Source organism: Hyperolius riggenbachi, chromosome 3, assembly GCF_040937935.1.
Source record: "Hyperolius riggenbachi isolate aHypRig1 chromosome 3, aHypRig1.pri, whole genome shotgun sequence".
Taxonomy (NCBI): domain Eukaryota; kingdom Metazoa; phylum Chordata; class Amphibia; order Anura; family Hyperoliidae; genus Hyperolius; species Hyperolius riggenbachi.
Window position 1 is genome coordinate 59,589,338 of NC_090648.1, and position 17,034 is coordinate 59,606,371.

At 42.4% G+C, this 17,034-nt stretch overlaps 1 protein-coding gene across 1 annotated transcript; it reads left to right on the forward strand.

Annotated features, from left to right (window-relative positions):
* On the forward strand, positions 1-12,314 carry LOC137560741 (zinc finger protein 300-like). Its single transcript, XM_068271891.1, has 3 exons — positions 1-70; positions 9,316-9,385; positions 11,594-12,314. The coding sequence occupies exons 1-3, from the start codon at positions 1-3 to the stop codon at positions 12,312-12,314; spliced, it is 861 nt and encodes a 286-aa protein (XP_068127992.1).
* The last annotated feature ends 4,720 nt before the right edge of the window (positions 12,315-17,034 follow it).

Sequence of the window (17,034 nt, forward strand, 5' to 3'; positions counted from 1 at the left end):
ATGTCATCGCTGAGGGAGAAGCGAAATCCGTACAAGGACATGGAGGACGGCACTGGGGAAGCTATCAGAGGTACGTGACGAGGGATCAGCATGCCAATGCTGAGTATAAGACCCAGATGTGAAGGCAGGTGTATAGGGAGCCACATGTAGCCAGGTGTCAGGGTAGCCAGATGTCAGGGTAGCCAGATGTCAGGGTAGTCAGGAGTGTAGCCAGATGTCAGGGTAGCCAGATGTCAGGGTAGTCAGGAGTGTAGCCAGATGTCAGGGTAGCCAGATGTCAGGGTAGCCAGATGTCAGGGTAGTCAGGAGTGTAGCCAGATGTCAGGGTAGCCAGATGTCAGGATAGTCAGGAATGTAGCCAGATGTCAGGGTAGCCAGGAGTGTAGCCAGTTATGGGTAGCCAAGTGTGTAGCCAGGTATATAGGGTGCCAGGTTTAGCCAGTTATAGGTAGGTAGGTGTAGCCAGTTATAGGGTGCCAGGTGTAGCCAGGTATATAGGGGAGCCAGGTATATAGGGTGCCAGGTGTAGCCAGGAGTATAGGGTGCCAGATGTCCCCTCCCTCCCGATCTCCCCTCCTCGTTCCTCACTTTTGGGCTGGGGGATCCCCCTCTGCGGGTGGGGGGATCCCCCTTCTGTGCGGGGTAATTTGGGCTGAGGGATCCCCCTCTGCGGGTGAGGGGATCCCCCTTCTGTGCGGGGTATTTTGGGATGGGGGATCCCCCTCTGCGGGTGGGGGGATCCCCCTTCTGTGCGGCGTGCAGGTGGCCTCTACCCCCCCCTCCCCCCATCCTCGCCTCCCCCCCCCCCCTTCCCTGTCTAAGCCCTGGCTTTGAGCAAATAGAACTACTCACCCAGGGGCCCTCTCCAGCGCAGCACTTCTTCCTCCATCGCAAAGTCCCGTCTGTTTACAGTTACATTACGAGACTTGGTGACGTCACCAAGTCTCGTAATGTAACTGTAAACAGACGGGACTTTGCGATGGAGGAAGAAGTGCTGCGCTGGAGAGGGCCCCTGGGTGAGTAGTTCTATTTGCTCAAAGCCAGGGCTTAGACAGCGAAGGGGGGGGGGGGAAAGCGAGGATGGGGGAGGGGGTAGAGGCCACCCACACGCCGCACAGAAGGGGGATCCCCCCACCCGCAGAGGGGGATCCCCCATTCCAAAATACCCCGCACCGAAGGGGGATCTCCCACCCGCAGAGGGGGATCCCCCATCCCAAAATACCCCGCACAGAAGGGGGATCCCCCCACCCGCAGAGGGGGATCCTCCATCCCAAAATACCCCGCACAGAAGGGGGAACCCCCCGCTCGCCCTAGCACATTCTCTCCCTAGGGATTCCCTAGGGAGAAGCATGCAGCAGCCTTCAGAGGCTGCTGCAGCGCTGCTGATCACAGCCTGAGAGGGGAAAGTAAGGGTAGAAGACCGAGAGCCCAATATAGTGTAGTATATTTAAGAGGGGAGGGAAAGTAGTATGAGAAGTAAGTATAATACTCACAAACCAGGGTTACCTCCAAGGCAACCACTGTAAAGGCAGGTGGGGAGAACAAGCCTGTCCCCACTCAGGATTAAAACGTCGCTCTCTGTAGATAGGAGGAGATAGCAGGGTATGTCACCCTTCCACCAAGGGTGGACTTCTAGATGCGCTGAGGTGTACAGAGGCGCCGGTAGGATAAAAGACAATAAAAAGTTTAAAAATGTTTCGGTTGTGGTGGTGGACCAGCCAACCAAAAATAGACACATGTACTTGTAATTATACAAATCGTATACAATTTATTCGTTTGCTCCTAGTAACAGTCGCAACGCGTTTCACGGGCGAGAACCCGCTTCTTCAGGCAATAAAAAGACAGGAGCAATACACAACATGTACTCGATGAGTGGCGTGGCACCTCTGGGAGGCCACGCCACTCATCGAGTACATGTTGTGTATTGCTCCTGTCTTTTTATTGCCTGAAGAAGCGGGTTCTCGCCCGTGAAACGCGTTGCGACTGTTACTAGGAGCAAACGAATAAATTGTATACGATTTGTATAATTACAAGTACATGTGTCTATTTTTGGTTGGCTGGTCCACCACCACAACCGAAACATTTTTAAACTTTTTATTGTCTTTTATCCTACCGGCGCCTCTGTACACCTCAGCGCATGAGAGGGGAAAGTGCAGGACGAGCTGAGCTCGTCCAGAACATTTCCAGCAAGTTTTCTTTGGACGACCTCAGCTCGTCCAGAACGCTAGGCAGGTTAAGAAGAAGACCCCCAGATGCCCACCCTTTCCCCGGAGAAATTAGTATAATGGTACAAAGTATCCCTTACCCATTTTCACAAAGGGTTAAATGAAATAAACACAACAATGAAAAAAAGTCCTTAATCTTAATTAACCAGAAATAATTACCTTACCTTTAACCACCCTGGCGTTCTATTAAGATCGCCAGGGCGGCTGCGGGAGGGTTTTTTCTTAATTTAAAAAAAAATATTTCATGCAGCCAACTGAAAGTTGGCTGAATGAAAGCCCACTAGAGGGCGCTCCGGATGCGTTCTTCTGATCGCCTCCGGCGACCAGAAGTAACACGGAAGGCCGCAATGAGCGGCCTTCCGTGTTTCGCTTACCTCGTCGCCATGGCGATGAGCGGAGTGACGTCATGGACGTCAGACGACATCCTGACGTCAGCCGCCTCCGATCCAGCCCTTAGCGCTGGCCGGAACTTTTTGTTCCGGCTACGCTGGGCTCAGGCGGCTGGGGGGACCCTCTTTCGCCGCTGCACGTGGCGGATCGCCGCGCTGCGGCGGCGATCAGGTAGCACACGCGGCTGGCAAAGTGCCGGCTGCGTGTGCTGCTTTTTATTTGAGCCAAATCGGCCCAGCAGGGCCTGAGCGCCAGCCTCCGGCAGTGTTGGACGAGCTGAGCTCATCCAGACCGCCCAGCAGGTTAAAAAAATGTTACCACATCAATATCCTCAGAAACGTCCCACGCCAATATTGTTAGTTGATTGACGATCTCAGCCGGCCGCAGCCACACACGCCGCCCCGGCCACAGCTCTCAGCTATACTGCGGCTGTATAAAGATCCCTGGCCAAAGCGTTGCAACTCTGGAAACCCCGTCAGGAAATTCATTGTTCTTTCTTTTGATATATGTAAATTTACACTACCGTTAGGTTTGCTACATTATCTGTCATTTACCACATTTCAATGTCTAACTTTAAAATCGATTTTCTCCAAAACTTTAAATTTGGTGTTTCTAGGGGCTTTGCTATTAACTGTTAAAGTCGGCCATATAAGTCTATGGAGCTCGCCAGTTCGGGAACTTTTGAGGAAATTTGCGTTTGCAATTCCTGAACCCAAAATCTGATGTTTGCGACATCTCTATTAGTCAGTGAGAAGAGTGGAAGTGTGGCATTAGGCCAGCTATGGCCATGGAGACTGCATTATAAGAGTTCTAGCATATGCACATAACACATCAGCATCCTGGTCGATACTTTTGTCTGAGTTATTGTGGCTCATATGCTGGAACTTTATACAATACAGATTAAGCCAATGGAGCAGGTAGTTGGAATTGCGTGTGACTCTTGCCAGTGAAACTGATACACACAGGGAAAAACAATTTTCCACTTTTGACACAGAAATCCAGGTAGAAATAAAATGCCCAGGAGGTTAAATAAATGCGTAGTGTTCTTTTCTCATTGCTGGCATTACACAAAGCTCCCCAGTGGGAAAAGGAGGAGGAATTTGAAGTGCTGTGAAGATTCTTAATTTGGTTTTATAGAAAGGTGTTGTTTCTCTAAACAAGCTCAGGTGAAGAATATAAATAGACACTACAAGCTGGAGAAAAACATTAGTGTTTGAATGGATCCTTAGTGAATCCTTAGGGAATGTAAATAAACAAGTATTTTGTGTGTGATGCTGTAAAGCTCTCTCTCATTTGTTGTCGGCCATGATGGCTCTGATAGCCCCTCACTCCTAAACATTATCAGTAAATTTTACTTGAGTACTCTCTAGAAATATTCCTTTTCTAATAATTATATACAATTCTCAATATCAAATTTGTTTCTGTATTATTTTATAATATTATAATGTTTAAATTTGAATAATTTAAATAGTGCTACCACATTCATCAGTTCTTTTGACAGTATAAAGTCACCACAGACTATACTTACATGCATTTCCATATCATTTGGTATTCGGCGAAACACTGCATTTCTCTCAAGTGTGACCCCTGCCGCTCTTGTTGCGGGTCATGCTGGCTCTAATGCTGGGCATACACGGGTCGTTTTTGTGGCTTGATTAGCTGCCGGATCGACTCCTGTCGTGTCCCCGCGCGTTCCCGCCCGCACCTGGATCGTCCCCGTGGGCGCTTCCTTATCTTCCACTTATTTTCCGCTATTGTCCGCCCTCAGGGATCGAGCACTGAATCGATCCGCCGGGTCATCGGACATGTCGGATATTATCAGTCGAGCCATCAGCAGCTCGAATGATAACAAAAAAACGTCCCATGTATGCCCAGCATAATAGTCTGTTGCTCTTAAACATTATCAGTAAATTCTACTAGTGTAATCTGCACAGATATTCATTTTACTTTAATTACATAATGTTCTTAATGGTGGTTCTGTATTATTTTATAATGTTAATGTTTACATTTTAAGTATTTATATTGTGCTGACATATTTATCAGTTCTTTTGACAGTATATAGTCAGGTCCCTAACTGCCTCTGCTGCAGACATTTTGGTGTCATACCTCACAAGATACTTTTAACTACTAGCCGACCATGTCACACCGACGTGACCATGGCAGCAGCCCCAGGACCGTCTAACGCTGATCGGTGTAAAGTCTTGAGGTGGGGATTTGCAAGAGATCTCCATTTGTATGACGGAGCTCCGCTCTGCCATCAGTCTCCCAGCGGCAATCACCGCTAGGAGACTGTTAGATGGCAAAACAGCTGTCTATTTAGTCTATACAGCACTGTGACTTATGGCAGCACTGTACAGGGGACAGCCGTATGACACGGCTGTCCCTCTGGGACGCAGGAGAGCGATCAGCTTTTATTGGCTGATCGGCCATCAATAAATGTCATTATTTATTGAAAAAAAACATTTATATAAAAAATAAACATCCTGGGAGCGATCATAGCCCACTTACAGAAAGCTCTGTTGGTGGGCAGAAAAGGGGGTGGGGGAATCACTTGTGTGCTGAGTTGTACGACCCTGCAGTTAGGCCTTATAGCTGCAGTGGCCTATTTTGTAAAAAATGGCCTGGTCACTGGGGAGGGTTTAAGCCCATGGTCCTTAAGAGTTTAAAGGTATTTAATGCTCATGCCTGCATAGATGTGAGGTGTTTTGGATGCATAAGGAGGTTTTGATAAAATATTAAAAAGGTTGCAATAATTCTTTTTTATTTTTTTATTTAGATAATAACCTCATTAGGGGGAAGCCTCTCTGGATGATCCAGAGGCTTCCTCAATTCTCCGCAATCTCTCTGCTGCTGTGTTTCCCTCAATGTAAATGTGCAGCCGCACTGTGGAGGTGCCAGTGGTTTTGCTCCTGTGCAGCAGCACGAAGACACTCGTGCATGGAGAAAAAAGCAATGTATGGAGAATAAAGCCGTGTATGAGCAGCCTTGTGCTATTGCGCAGGAGCAGGATGTACTTTGTGCCTGTGCAGTGCGACCACTTTGCAACTGCATAGTGCGAACACACTTTTTAACTTTTACTTGAAAAAATATATATATAAATAGCCTGAACAATGCTTCAACTAATCATACTTAACAATTTACATTAAATAAAATGTATTGATTTATTTAAAGAAAACTGATCAGTTGTCTGCATCTTAATGTTATTTTGCAAAGTTGTATAATATAAAAACTGACTGAAACACAAGAATAACATTAACCTAGAGCACAACCTGCATGGATTACCCAGGCAATACAAATAGCATTTTATTATCAGCAGCAATGTAGCTGCATCTAAGTCAGTCTGGTACTAATGATCCATTGTGCCATCAGCAGGAATGCTCTTTTAAAAGTAGTTTTAATTTAAAAAAAAAAAAGTTAAATAGGATATTATGAAATATTGTCAGTGAGAGCAGATCACATGATATGACATGATATGACAGCTAACAAGTTTTCAAAGTAGGAAAGAGAATTTTGTGCTGTGATATATGTGTATTTAATACATTCCGATAATACATATGTTTTAGTGTCAACGCTAGGAAATAATAGAAAAAAGTAAATGAATGAGGATAAAGGTTCCATTTTAAGATACGCATATTCACTTCCTATCGTTAAAGGAGTCTATGAAAAATGTGGTGCTATTAAAAAATTTGAGAAGATTTGGTTCAGATGGTTGGACGTTCATAAAAATGACCTAATTTAGGTTAACTGAACCCTAATCTGGATTCGGCATAGACAGGTTTGCAGTAATCTGTGATATTTTGTAAATAGGAGTGCTGCTCTGCTCCACTATAATTGTTTTGTTGTATGTGTTTGTGCCGTCCATATCGGCACCTTTTGTTGTTAAAAATTCAATAAAATTTGACTTTAACCACTTGTGGACCACAGTGGTAAACCCCCCTAAAGACCAGGCTGTTTTTTTCATAATTGGCGACTGCAGCTTTAAAGCCAAGCTGCAGGGCCGCACAACACAGCACACTAGTGATTCCTCCCCTTTTCTCCCCACCAACAGAGCTCTCTGTTGGTGGGGTCTGATCGCCCCCCCTTGTGTTTATTTTTTTTTATAAATATTAATGTTCTTTTTTCTTTATATTTTTTTCTATTTCCGTGTTTCTTTGTTTTTTCCAATCCCCTCCCACCCCCCAGCCGGCCAATCATGGCGATCGGCTGTCATAGGCTTCTGCCTATGAGAGCTGATTGCTCTCTTGTCCCCCAGGGGGACAGCCGTGTCACACGGCAGTTCCCAGTACAGGGCTGCTGCTGATCGCAGCGCTGTACTACATGTAAAGATGGCTATTCACCGTCTAACAGTCTCCCGAGTGGCGATCCCTGCTCGGAGACTGAAGGCAGGGCAGAGCTCAGCCCCCCGAGCAGGAGATGCGCGCGCAGCCTGCACGTAATTTCCTACAAACTGCAGCCCCAGGACTTGATGCCGATTGGCGTTAGGCGGTCCTGGGGCTTCCGCCGCAGCCATGCCCGTTGGCGTGGAGCGGTCTTAGAGGAGTTAAAAAAGTATGCATATTCATATGAGATTTCTAAGAAGATTTGAGGAGAGTGCTTTCCAAATTTGTGAATTTTGTACTGAACATATTATTGTGTGTGCATAGAACACATAAACTGTCCACCCTCTACTGACCTATTCATTGTGGTTCCATCTATTGTGATGTTATTGAAGAATCTCCAACTTTGATCAGCTCCTTCCATTTGCTTTTTGTTCATATTGGGGAATGTTAATGAAGTTATCACCTTGCTGGCTGGGGGTTAACTTACATAAAAACGGTCTTGGAACTGTCTTTTAATCATACTGTAAACACACCTTTTGTTGTTAACAATAAACTCTTTTTAACCAATGGAAAACAACCTTATGTTAGTGAATGGAGAAGAAGAGAATAAAAGATGGGTCAGGCCTAAGTCAGGCAGCAGAATACCTGAGATTTCCCAGGAATAAGGAGCCCCTATACTACATCCTACCAGGTAACTATGACTATTCTGATTTACTCAGTTGTAATATTAGTCTAAGCACATTGTAGTTAGGATTGTATTGTATTATTTTGCACTCTTTAGTTTGTATTTTGAAGATAAATTATGTTAATAAGTGTGATATTGCATAAGCCAGTAAGTGTAACTCTTATGACTGGGTGGCACATGTGTAGGTTTTATATTGTACAAAAGTGTACCTGTTAGAAGAAGAGCACTAAGGCTAGTGTTAGGCCTGGGCTATACTGGAGAGATTTTTTGGGCAAGTGATTAAAATATTTAAATTGTTGCTAGCAGTTTCTCTTTATGTCAATTTAGTTTGTTGATTTTAAAATAAAGTGTAAATAATGTTATTGTACATAAAGAGATTCTGAATAAATCCCACTGGATAATTTGATTAACAAACTAGGGATAATAAAAGGGATTTATAGTTTATCGGAGTTTAATAATCAGTCACAATGTTGTATGTAGGTCAGTTATAAGGTAAAATGAATGTATTAATTTCCTGCATTAATATCAAGTGCAGTGCTACCCTGATTATCTCTAAGTAGACAATGTAATAATGTAATCTTTTAAAATAGTGGTAAAACATATTTTGGAGGGCAATAGTGAAATAAAGACTAAAGACTGAGGGTTGAGAATGAGTGGTCAGAGGGTACATTAATCAGAGTAACAAACAACAAACAAACACAGAACATTTATATCGCGCTTTTCTCCTGACGGACTCAAAGCGCCAGAGCTGCAGCCACTAGGACGCGCTCTATAGGCAGTAGCAATGTTAGAGAGACTTGCCCAAGGTCTCCTACTGAATAGGTGCTGGCTTACTGAACAGGCAGAGACGAGATTCGAACCCAGGTCTCCTGTGTCAGAGGCAGAGCCCTTAACCATTACACTTCCAGCCTTAACCATTACACTATCCAGTAATCTCAGGGTAAGTGGTATGAGGAATAGTGGCATGAGGCAGTAACAAAGCACCGCCTAGCAAGGACCTATACAAAGATGCCAACAAGCCTGCTTTTTATGGCACATGGTTCTGGCAGCTGAAGAGTGCACTTTGCATATAAATAAAAGAGGCTTGTGTTCATTTTCAAACTATTATTACTGTTGTTATCAATATTGTTAACAATATTATAATACCAGCCTAGCATCAGGTATGTTATTATTATCATTGCTTAATTATCTTCAACACTCCTAATATTAAATTGAGCTTAATCTCCTAAAACTATCAAATCTTACCTCATACTAACCTATCTAATAACACTAACTCTCCTATATCTAAGCCACACTAACACTCCTATAACTAACCCTCACCTGAACTTGTTACCTTGTTGTTACCTTGTATCTCCTAGCACTAACCCTGCTATTACTAAGCACAACACTAGCCTCTATAGATGATCTCTTCAGCTTCATCATAGCCAATAACATTACTCCGGTATACATATAGCCGATAGCGGTACTTGGCTGTATCAGCACTGCACCTAATCAGGAGTATGCAGCGCTGACTGCCCAACCCCACCACTTGCTATGCCAATAGCTGGAGTTCAGCTATATAATAGTCAAAGCTCAGTATCAAATTAAATTACTCAGTGCTCCATAGCTGCACATTTACATTGTGTTCTATAACAGCACCTGATTTTAAAAACAAACTGTACATGCAAATTAACTGCTTTGGTGCACTTCTTTTCAGGGAGTGCTTTTGATCATAAACAAAATCCTGAGAAAACCCAGAAGGACGCAGACAAATCTAAAACCTGTTGGTGAGAGATTCAGAGCTGTCAGCTACTAATACCCACTGTAAGTGACATCTACATAGGAAAAATACATTTAGGCCTCTTTCACAGTGGGACGGTGCGTTTGATGCGCATTAAAGTCGCACAACGTGCCCCTAATGCAGCGCATGTAGGTGATAAAATTGGACATTATTTTGTACTACGTTATGTGTCTCTTGGTGCGCTGTTTTCGTCGCATACTGATGGAACAAAAACGGCGCATGCGTTACATTAAAAAAAAAAACATTACTGAGCATGTGCAACCAGCAAATGTATTGCTAAATGCACAGCATGCAGCACTTTCTAAATATTGCTACAAGTTACACACAACGCAACGTGTGCACTGTGAATGTCGCACAGACTTTGCATTGCTGTGTGTTAGTCTGCATTGGACCATTTAACAAATTTAACGTCGCACTGTGAAAGAGGCCTAACAGTGCATTTTACTCCGGGGCAAATGTAACTCTATATGTGTATATGCAAACATCATTTTCAATTGTCATTTTAAATTAATGTACAAAAGCAAAACAATAGTTGATTTGTGGTGAATCCAGCAATGTGTAATATGTGGGAACCTTCCAAAAATACTATTTTAATAATAACAAAGTTTGTATTTTGTTTCTTTACACTGTTAGTTTTTTTATCCTGAGAGGAATTATAAATGTGTTTTATATATTCGTTCTATTGCCGTTGATTAATTACATGTCAGACTAAATTGATACTCCAATGTACAAATCTTATTCGTTTTTTTTTATATTGCATGAAGGCAAACCAATTATGCCACAACATTGTATCTGTTCTTATATTGTGGCCACAAAAACTTTCCTTTCAAAGGGGTTCTGCAGCATGTTAATAAAAAAAAAATACCTGAGGCTTCTATCGGCCCCCTGCAGCTGTCATGTCCCACGCCGTCCTCCTACGATCCTCCATTCCCAACCGCCAGCACCGGTCAATTATTCAACTAACAACACGACTAGTGTGCACTCCCGCTCATGTCTCTGTGAGCTTTCTGTGCAGGTGCAGCATGAGGTTTTCTTGTACTGCAACTGCACAGTAAAATCCTGATGACATGCGTGGAAGCCGCAGCTGCAGTGTCAGTTTGTTTTTTTATTATTATGGCACAAAATCCCTTTAAGTAAAAAGGATACCTGATCTGAGCCAGCAGAGAAAAATGGAAATTATAGGTGTGTGTAGGCAGGTGTGCAGATTCTTACTGCACATCCCGGTGACAGAGACACCCTCCATTGTGAATTAAAAGGCCCTGTTCCGTCACCCTAGTCAGCAGGCTCAGCATCCTTTGAACTGGACATACTATGCTGTGTGCGTACAGTATGTCAGGTCAGCAGCCTTATGACTGATCTCCCTGCTTGTCTCCTTCTATGGGTGTATTCACACATGTGGGGAGCACAGTCACAAAGCTGCCCACCTACTGCACATGCACAGCTTAGTCTGTCCACATCAAAGGGCACTGACCTCTGTTAAGGAAAATAATTCCGTTTGCCTTTTTTAGAGATGACAATTTTTCTGTGTAATTCTTGTAAATGACGATCTAATAAGCCACATTATGGATTATCATGTGCTAATTTCAAGTGTCTTAAAAGGGATTACCATCTGGAGTGTAGTTTTATAATAGACTAGGGACGATCGGAAATGCCGATTACCGCTACCGGTTTACTCCTTCCGCGTATTTCCACATTTTCATGCGGATTTTCCACCCCAAAAAATGTTTTCACGTTCTCTGATTAACTTATTCATTGTAAGGCTTTTGAAGTTCTGATTGGCTTAAAATTACCGAATATCGGTAAGTGGAGTTCTGTGAAAAAACTCATTATCTGATTGGCTTAAAATTACCCAATATCGGTAATGCGGATTTTCCATCAAAATTTTTGCCTAAAATCCGCATTCACTGATTGGTTTATTCATTCTGAGTCTTCTAATTTGCTTAAAATTACTGCATATCATTAAGCGTAATTTCCACATAAATTTTCACATTTCTGCAAAAATCTGTGTTCCGCATTAGTATTTCCAAGTTCCACATTCCGATGTGGAAATACAGATTTCCAATCTGAATTGCGGCAATTGCATTTCTGTGGAATCTAAATGAGCATCCCTATAATAGACCAATTTTTTTGTTTGATACACTGTTAGAGCTTCTGGTAATATAGCAACAATAACATATAATATATTCAATTGCAGGAGCAAAAAGTATCTCCAGCAGCCCATGATGAGTCACAGAGGAGACAAGCCGCATCAGTGCTCAGAGTGTGAGAAAAGCTTCACTTCTCAATCAGATCTTATTAGACACCAGAGGATACACACTGGGGAGAAGCCATTTTTGTGCTCTGAATGTCAAAAATGTTTTAGCCGGAAGGGACACCTCATGGCTCATCAGAGGATTCATACTGGAGAGAAGCCATTTTCCTGCTCAGAATGTGATATGTCTTTCACTAAGAAATCACACCTTATAAGGCATCAGTTGATTCATACCGGAGAGAAGAATTTTTCCTGCTTTGAATGTCAGAAATGTTTTGCCACAAAATACAGCCTCATAGAACACCAGAGGATTCACACAGGAGAGAAGCTGTTTCCTTGCTCAGAATGTGAAGAACGTTTTACTTTCAAAACAAGCCTCAAATACCACCAGAGGATTCACACAGGAGGGAAGCTGTTTTCTTGCTCTGAATGTCATAAGTCCTTCAGCACTCAACATGCATTAAGTATACATCTCCGGATTCACATTGGAGTGAAACCATATAAATGTACAGAATGTGATAAAAGGTTCTCACGGAAGGAACATCTTACTCTGCATCAGAGAACTCACACAGGAGAAAAGCCATTTAGTTGTTTAGAATGTGACAAGAGCTTCTCATGCCAGTCACATCTGAGAAGACATCAGAAGACACATGAGCTGCAGTAATATTGCCGTACACAGACAGTGCACAGCAATATTACCATTACTGCCGGCAGCAGGTTACTGTGAGTTCCATTATATTAGTATTACTTGTGGTACTCGTGGAAAAAGATAATTGCTACAGTAACAACATTACTAATGCTTGTTATCGTAGCAACACCAGCAGTACGGTAATAGCAAAACTCGCAGTAACTTGCTGCCAGTAGTAATGGTAATATTGCCCCGCACTGTCTGCATACAGCAATATTACCTCAGCTTCATGCAACCCTCAGAAGCTCAATCCACCATCAGAGATCACAGGACAGACAGAAAGTAAATTGTTTTTGGTAACATATTAAGACAACCACAAATGAAGTGAAGTTTGATCAGCTGGTACATGGAAACCTGCACATTTTATTAAATAGCCATTTACATTATGTTCACAATGGACTCTAATAATAGAATACCCATTTAATCAGTGTGTTATGTACTGATAGGTTTATGATCTGTAACTTTCCTTAAAATCTATTGTTTACTTTGATGGGAAGTGATTCTATATTTTTTTTCTGTATTTGCATGAATTTGTGTTTAGCATTGGGATTAGATACATTATGTTAACTTGGAGTTTAACCACATAAGGACTATAGTCTTTTTAATAAGGACCATAAGGACCAGATCCTTTTTTTTCTATTCAGACCACTGCAGCTTTCACGGTTTATTGCTCGGTCATACAACCTACCACCTAAATGAATTTTCCCTCCTTTTCTTGTCACTAATACAGCTTTCTTTTGGTGCTATTTGATTGCTGCTGTGATTTTTAGTTTTGATTATATTCATCAAAAAAGACATGAATTTTGTCAAAAAGAATGTTTTTTTTTAACTTTCTGTGATGAAATTTGTCAAATAAAGTAAACTTTCTTTATACATATTAGTCCAAATTTATTGTGCTATATGTCTTTGATAAAAAAAAAAAAAACATTCAGTGTATATTTATTAGTTTGGGTAAAATTTATAGCGTTTACAAACTATGGTGCAAAAAGTGAATTTTCCCATTTTGAAGCATCTCTGACTTTTCTGAGCACCTGCCATGTTTCATGAGGTGCTAGAATTCCAGGATAGTATAAATACCCCCCCCCCCCCAAATGACCCCATTTTGGAAAGAAGACATCCCAAAGTATTCACTGAGAGGCATGGTGAGTTCATAGAAGATTTTATTTTTTGTCACAAGTTAGTGGAAAATGACACTTTGTGACAAAAAAAAAGTTTCCATTTCTGCTAACTTGTGACAAAAAAATGAAATCTGCCACGGACTCACTATGCTCCTCTCTGAATACCTTGAAGTGTCTACTTTCCAAAATTGGGTCATTTGTGGGGTGTGTTTACTGTCCTGGCATTTTGGTGGGTGCCTAATTGTAAGCACCCCTGTAAAGCCTAAAGGTGCTCATTGGACTTTGGGCCCCTTAGCGCAGTTAGGCTGCAAAAAAGTGCCACACATGTGGTATTGCCGTACTCAGGAGAAGTAGTATAATGTGTTTTGGGGTGTATTTTTACACATACCCATGCTGGGTGGGAGAAATCTCTGTAAATTACAATTTTTTTTTACACACAATTGTCCATTTACAGAGATATTTCTCCCACCCAGCATGGGTATGTGTAAAAATACACTGCAAAACACATTATACTACTTCTCCTGAGTACTGCGATACCTCATGTGTGGCACTTTTTTGCACCCTAACTGCGCTAAGGGGCCCAAAGTCCAATGAGTACCTTTAGGATTTCACAGGTCATTTTGAGACATTTGGTTTCAAGACTACGCCTCGCGGTTTAGGGCCCCTAAAATGCCAGAGCAGTATAGGAACCCCACAAATGACCCAATTTTAGAAAAAAGACACCTGAAGGTATTCTGTTAGGAGTATGGTGAGTTCATAGAAGATTTTATTTTTTGTCACAAGTTAGCGGAAAATGACACTTTGTGAAAAAAAAAAACAATAAAAAATCAATTTCCGCTAATGCCCTGGCATTTTAGGGGCCCTAAACCGTGAGGAGTAGTCTTGAAACCAAATGTCTCAAATGCCCTGTGAAATCATAAAGGTACTCATTGGACTTTGGGCCCCTTAGCGCAGTTAGGGTGCAAAAAAGTGCCACACATTTGGTACCACCGTACTCAGGAGAGGTAGTATAATGTGTTTATGTTTTGGGGTGTATTTTTACATATGCCCATGCTGGGTGGGAGAAATATCTCTGTAAATGACAATTTTTGGATTTTTTTACACACAATTGTCCATTTACAGAGATATTTCTCCCACCCAGCATGGGTATGTGTAAAAATACACCACAAAACACATTATACTACTTCTCCTGAGTATGGTGATACCACATGTGTGACACTTTTTTGCAGCCTAGGTGCGCTAAGGGGCCCAATGTCCAATGTGTACCTTTAGGATTTCACAGGTCATTTTGAGACATTTGGTTTCAAGACTACTCCTCACGGTTTAGGGCCCCTAAAATGCCAGGGAAGTATAGGAATTTCACAAATGACCCCATTTTAGAAAGAAGACACCCCAAGGTAGTCTGTTAGGAGTATGGTGAGTTCATAGAAGATTTAATTTTTTGCCACAAATTAGCGGAAATTGATTTTTATTGTTTTTTTTTTCACAAAGTGTCATTTTCCGCTAACTTGTGACAAAAACTAAAATCTTCTATGAGCTCACCATACTCCTAACTTAATACCTTGGGGTGTCTTCTTTCTAAAATGGGGTCATTTGTGGGGTTCCTATACTGTCCTGGCATTTTAGGGGCCCTAAACTGTGAGGAGTAGTCTTGAAACCAAATGTCTCAAAATGACCTGTGAAATCTTAAAGGTACTCATTGCACATTGGACCCCTTAGCCCACCTAGTAGTATAATGTGTTTTGGGATGTATTTTTACACATACCCATGCTGGGTGGGAGAAATCTCTCTGTAAATGGACAATTGTGTGTAAAAAAAGAAAAAAAAATCTAATTTACGGAGATATTTCTCTCACCCAGCATGGGTATGTGTAAAAATACTCCCCAAAACACATTACACTACTTCTCCTGAGTACGGCAATACCACATGTGTGGCACTTTTTTTGCGGCCGAACTGCGCTAAGGGGCCCAAAGTCCAATGAGCACCTTTAGGCTTTACAGGGTGCTTACAATTTAGCACCCCCCACTTTCCAGGACAGTTAACAAACCCCACAAATGACCCAATTTTGGAAAGAATACACGCCAAGGAATTCCATGAGGGGCATGGTGAGTTCATAGAAAATTGTATTTTTTGTCACAAGTTAGCGGAAAATGACACTTTGTGAAAAAGAAAAACAAAACAACAATTTCTGCTAACTTGTGACAAAAAATAAAATCTTCTATGAACTCACCATGCACCTCACGGAATACTTTGGGGTGTCCTCTTTCCAAAATAGCATCATTCGTGGGGTCTGTACTGGCATTTTAGGGTCTCCAATCAGTACATGTATGGTCAGTATTAGGAGTTTCTGCTATACTCCTTATATTGGGCATACGGGTAATGCACTCTGGGCTGAAAGGATAAATGAATGTCAAACAATCAATCAATCAATGTGGATGAAAAAATATCTGCCAAAAAATGTGAAAAAAAAGAGGGGAAGGCATCTGCCAGGACATAGGAGCTGCCACCCAAAAACGTCTAAACCCACTCAGCTCATATGCCGGGCAAACTCGATTTCTGTATTCACACCGATCAATGTGGATAAACAAATCATTGCCAAAGTTCTTTTTTTTTATAAAAAGTGCTTGACAAAGCATAGGAACTCCAACACTGCCCCTCAGATCATATGCCTCGGCAAACGTATTTTTTTTACTTTTTTACTGCCGCTGCATGCACCGACTTGTGTGCAATCTGACAGATGCACAATGCTTCTGTCAGGATGCACCATCAGTGCTTCAGCTGGTTGGTCGTTCGCTCAGTCCACCTGGAAGGGTTATGGATGGAAAAAAAGAGAAAACAAAACAGAAAAAAAAACAAAAAGAACAAGCAAGCAGCAAAGCAAAAACTTAATTACCATTTATAAACTTTTTCAAACAAAACCTTAACATTGTGAACCAAACATTAACTTTTTTGCTCACCTTTTTTTTTAACTTACCTTCCGAGGACAAACCTCTCCTCCCCCATGGGACAGTGTGCGAAGTGCAAATCACACAGAGTTGTGGCGAAGTACATTACGCATTCACATTCTGTCCCAAGTAAAAGGAGAGGTTTCTGGCAGCCCTGTGTATTAGGGTCTCTCAAAACCAGATGTTTGGTTTCACACTGCATATTGGCATATCTGGTGGGTCAAGCCCGCCGCACCGTATCGCCCAAAACAGACCTTCAGGGAATACAACAAGAGTAGTATTCGGCCTAGAAATTAACTGCGTCGCCATATAGACTAACAGGACTTCCAGGCCGACCTAAATTGCCACAGAAGCCACGCAGTAACATAGGCATGCACTAGCGTTAAGTCAAGCACTTCCGGCGTAGGGGGGGACTGCAAAGTGTGACTTTTGCTAGGCAATTTGCCCTAACGCATCGTACCAGTGTGAAATAGCACTGAGAGACCCTTGTGTGCCTACTGCTGTGTCTGGAGTTCCCTATTCTCTAATAGTGTACCTGCTCGTGGTGCCTCTCAAAACACTCCCCTAGGCATAGGCCAGGCTGGTCAGGACAGGTGGGACAGTGAACAGTGGTGTCATGCCTTATTCCAGCCC

Coding starts and splice junctions, on each gene's coding strand:
- LOC137560741 (XM_068271891.1), top strand. CDS start 1: ATGTCATCGCTGAGGGAGAAGCGAAATCCGTACAAGGACATGGAGGAC. Junction 71..9,315: donor CACTGGGGAAGCTATCAGAG/GTACGTGACGAG, acceptor ACTTCTTTTCAG/GGAGTGCTTTTGATCATAAA. Junction 9,386..11,593: donor GACAAATCTAAAACCTGTTG/GTGAGAGATTCA, acceptor ATTCAATTGCAG/GAGCAAAAAGTATCTCCAGC.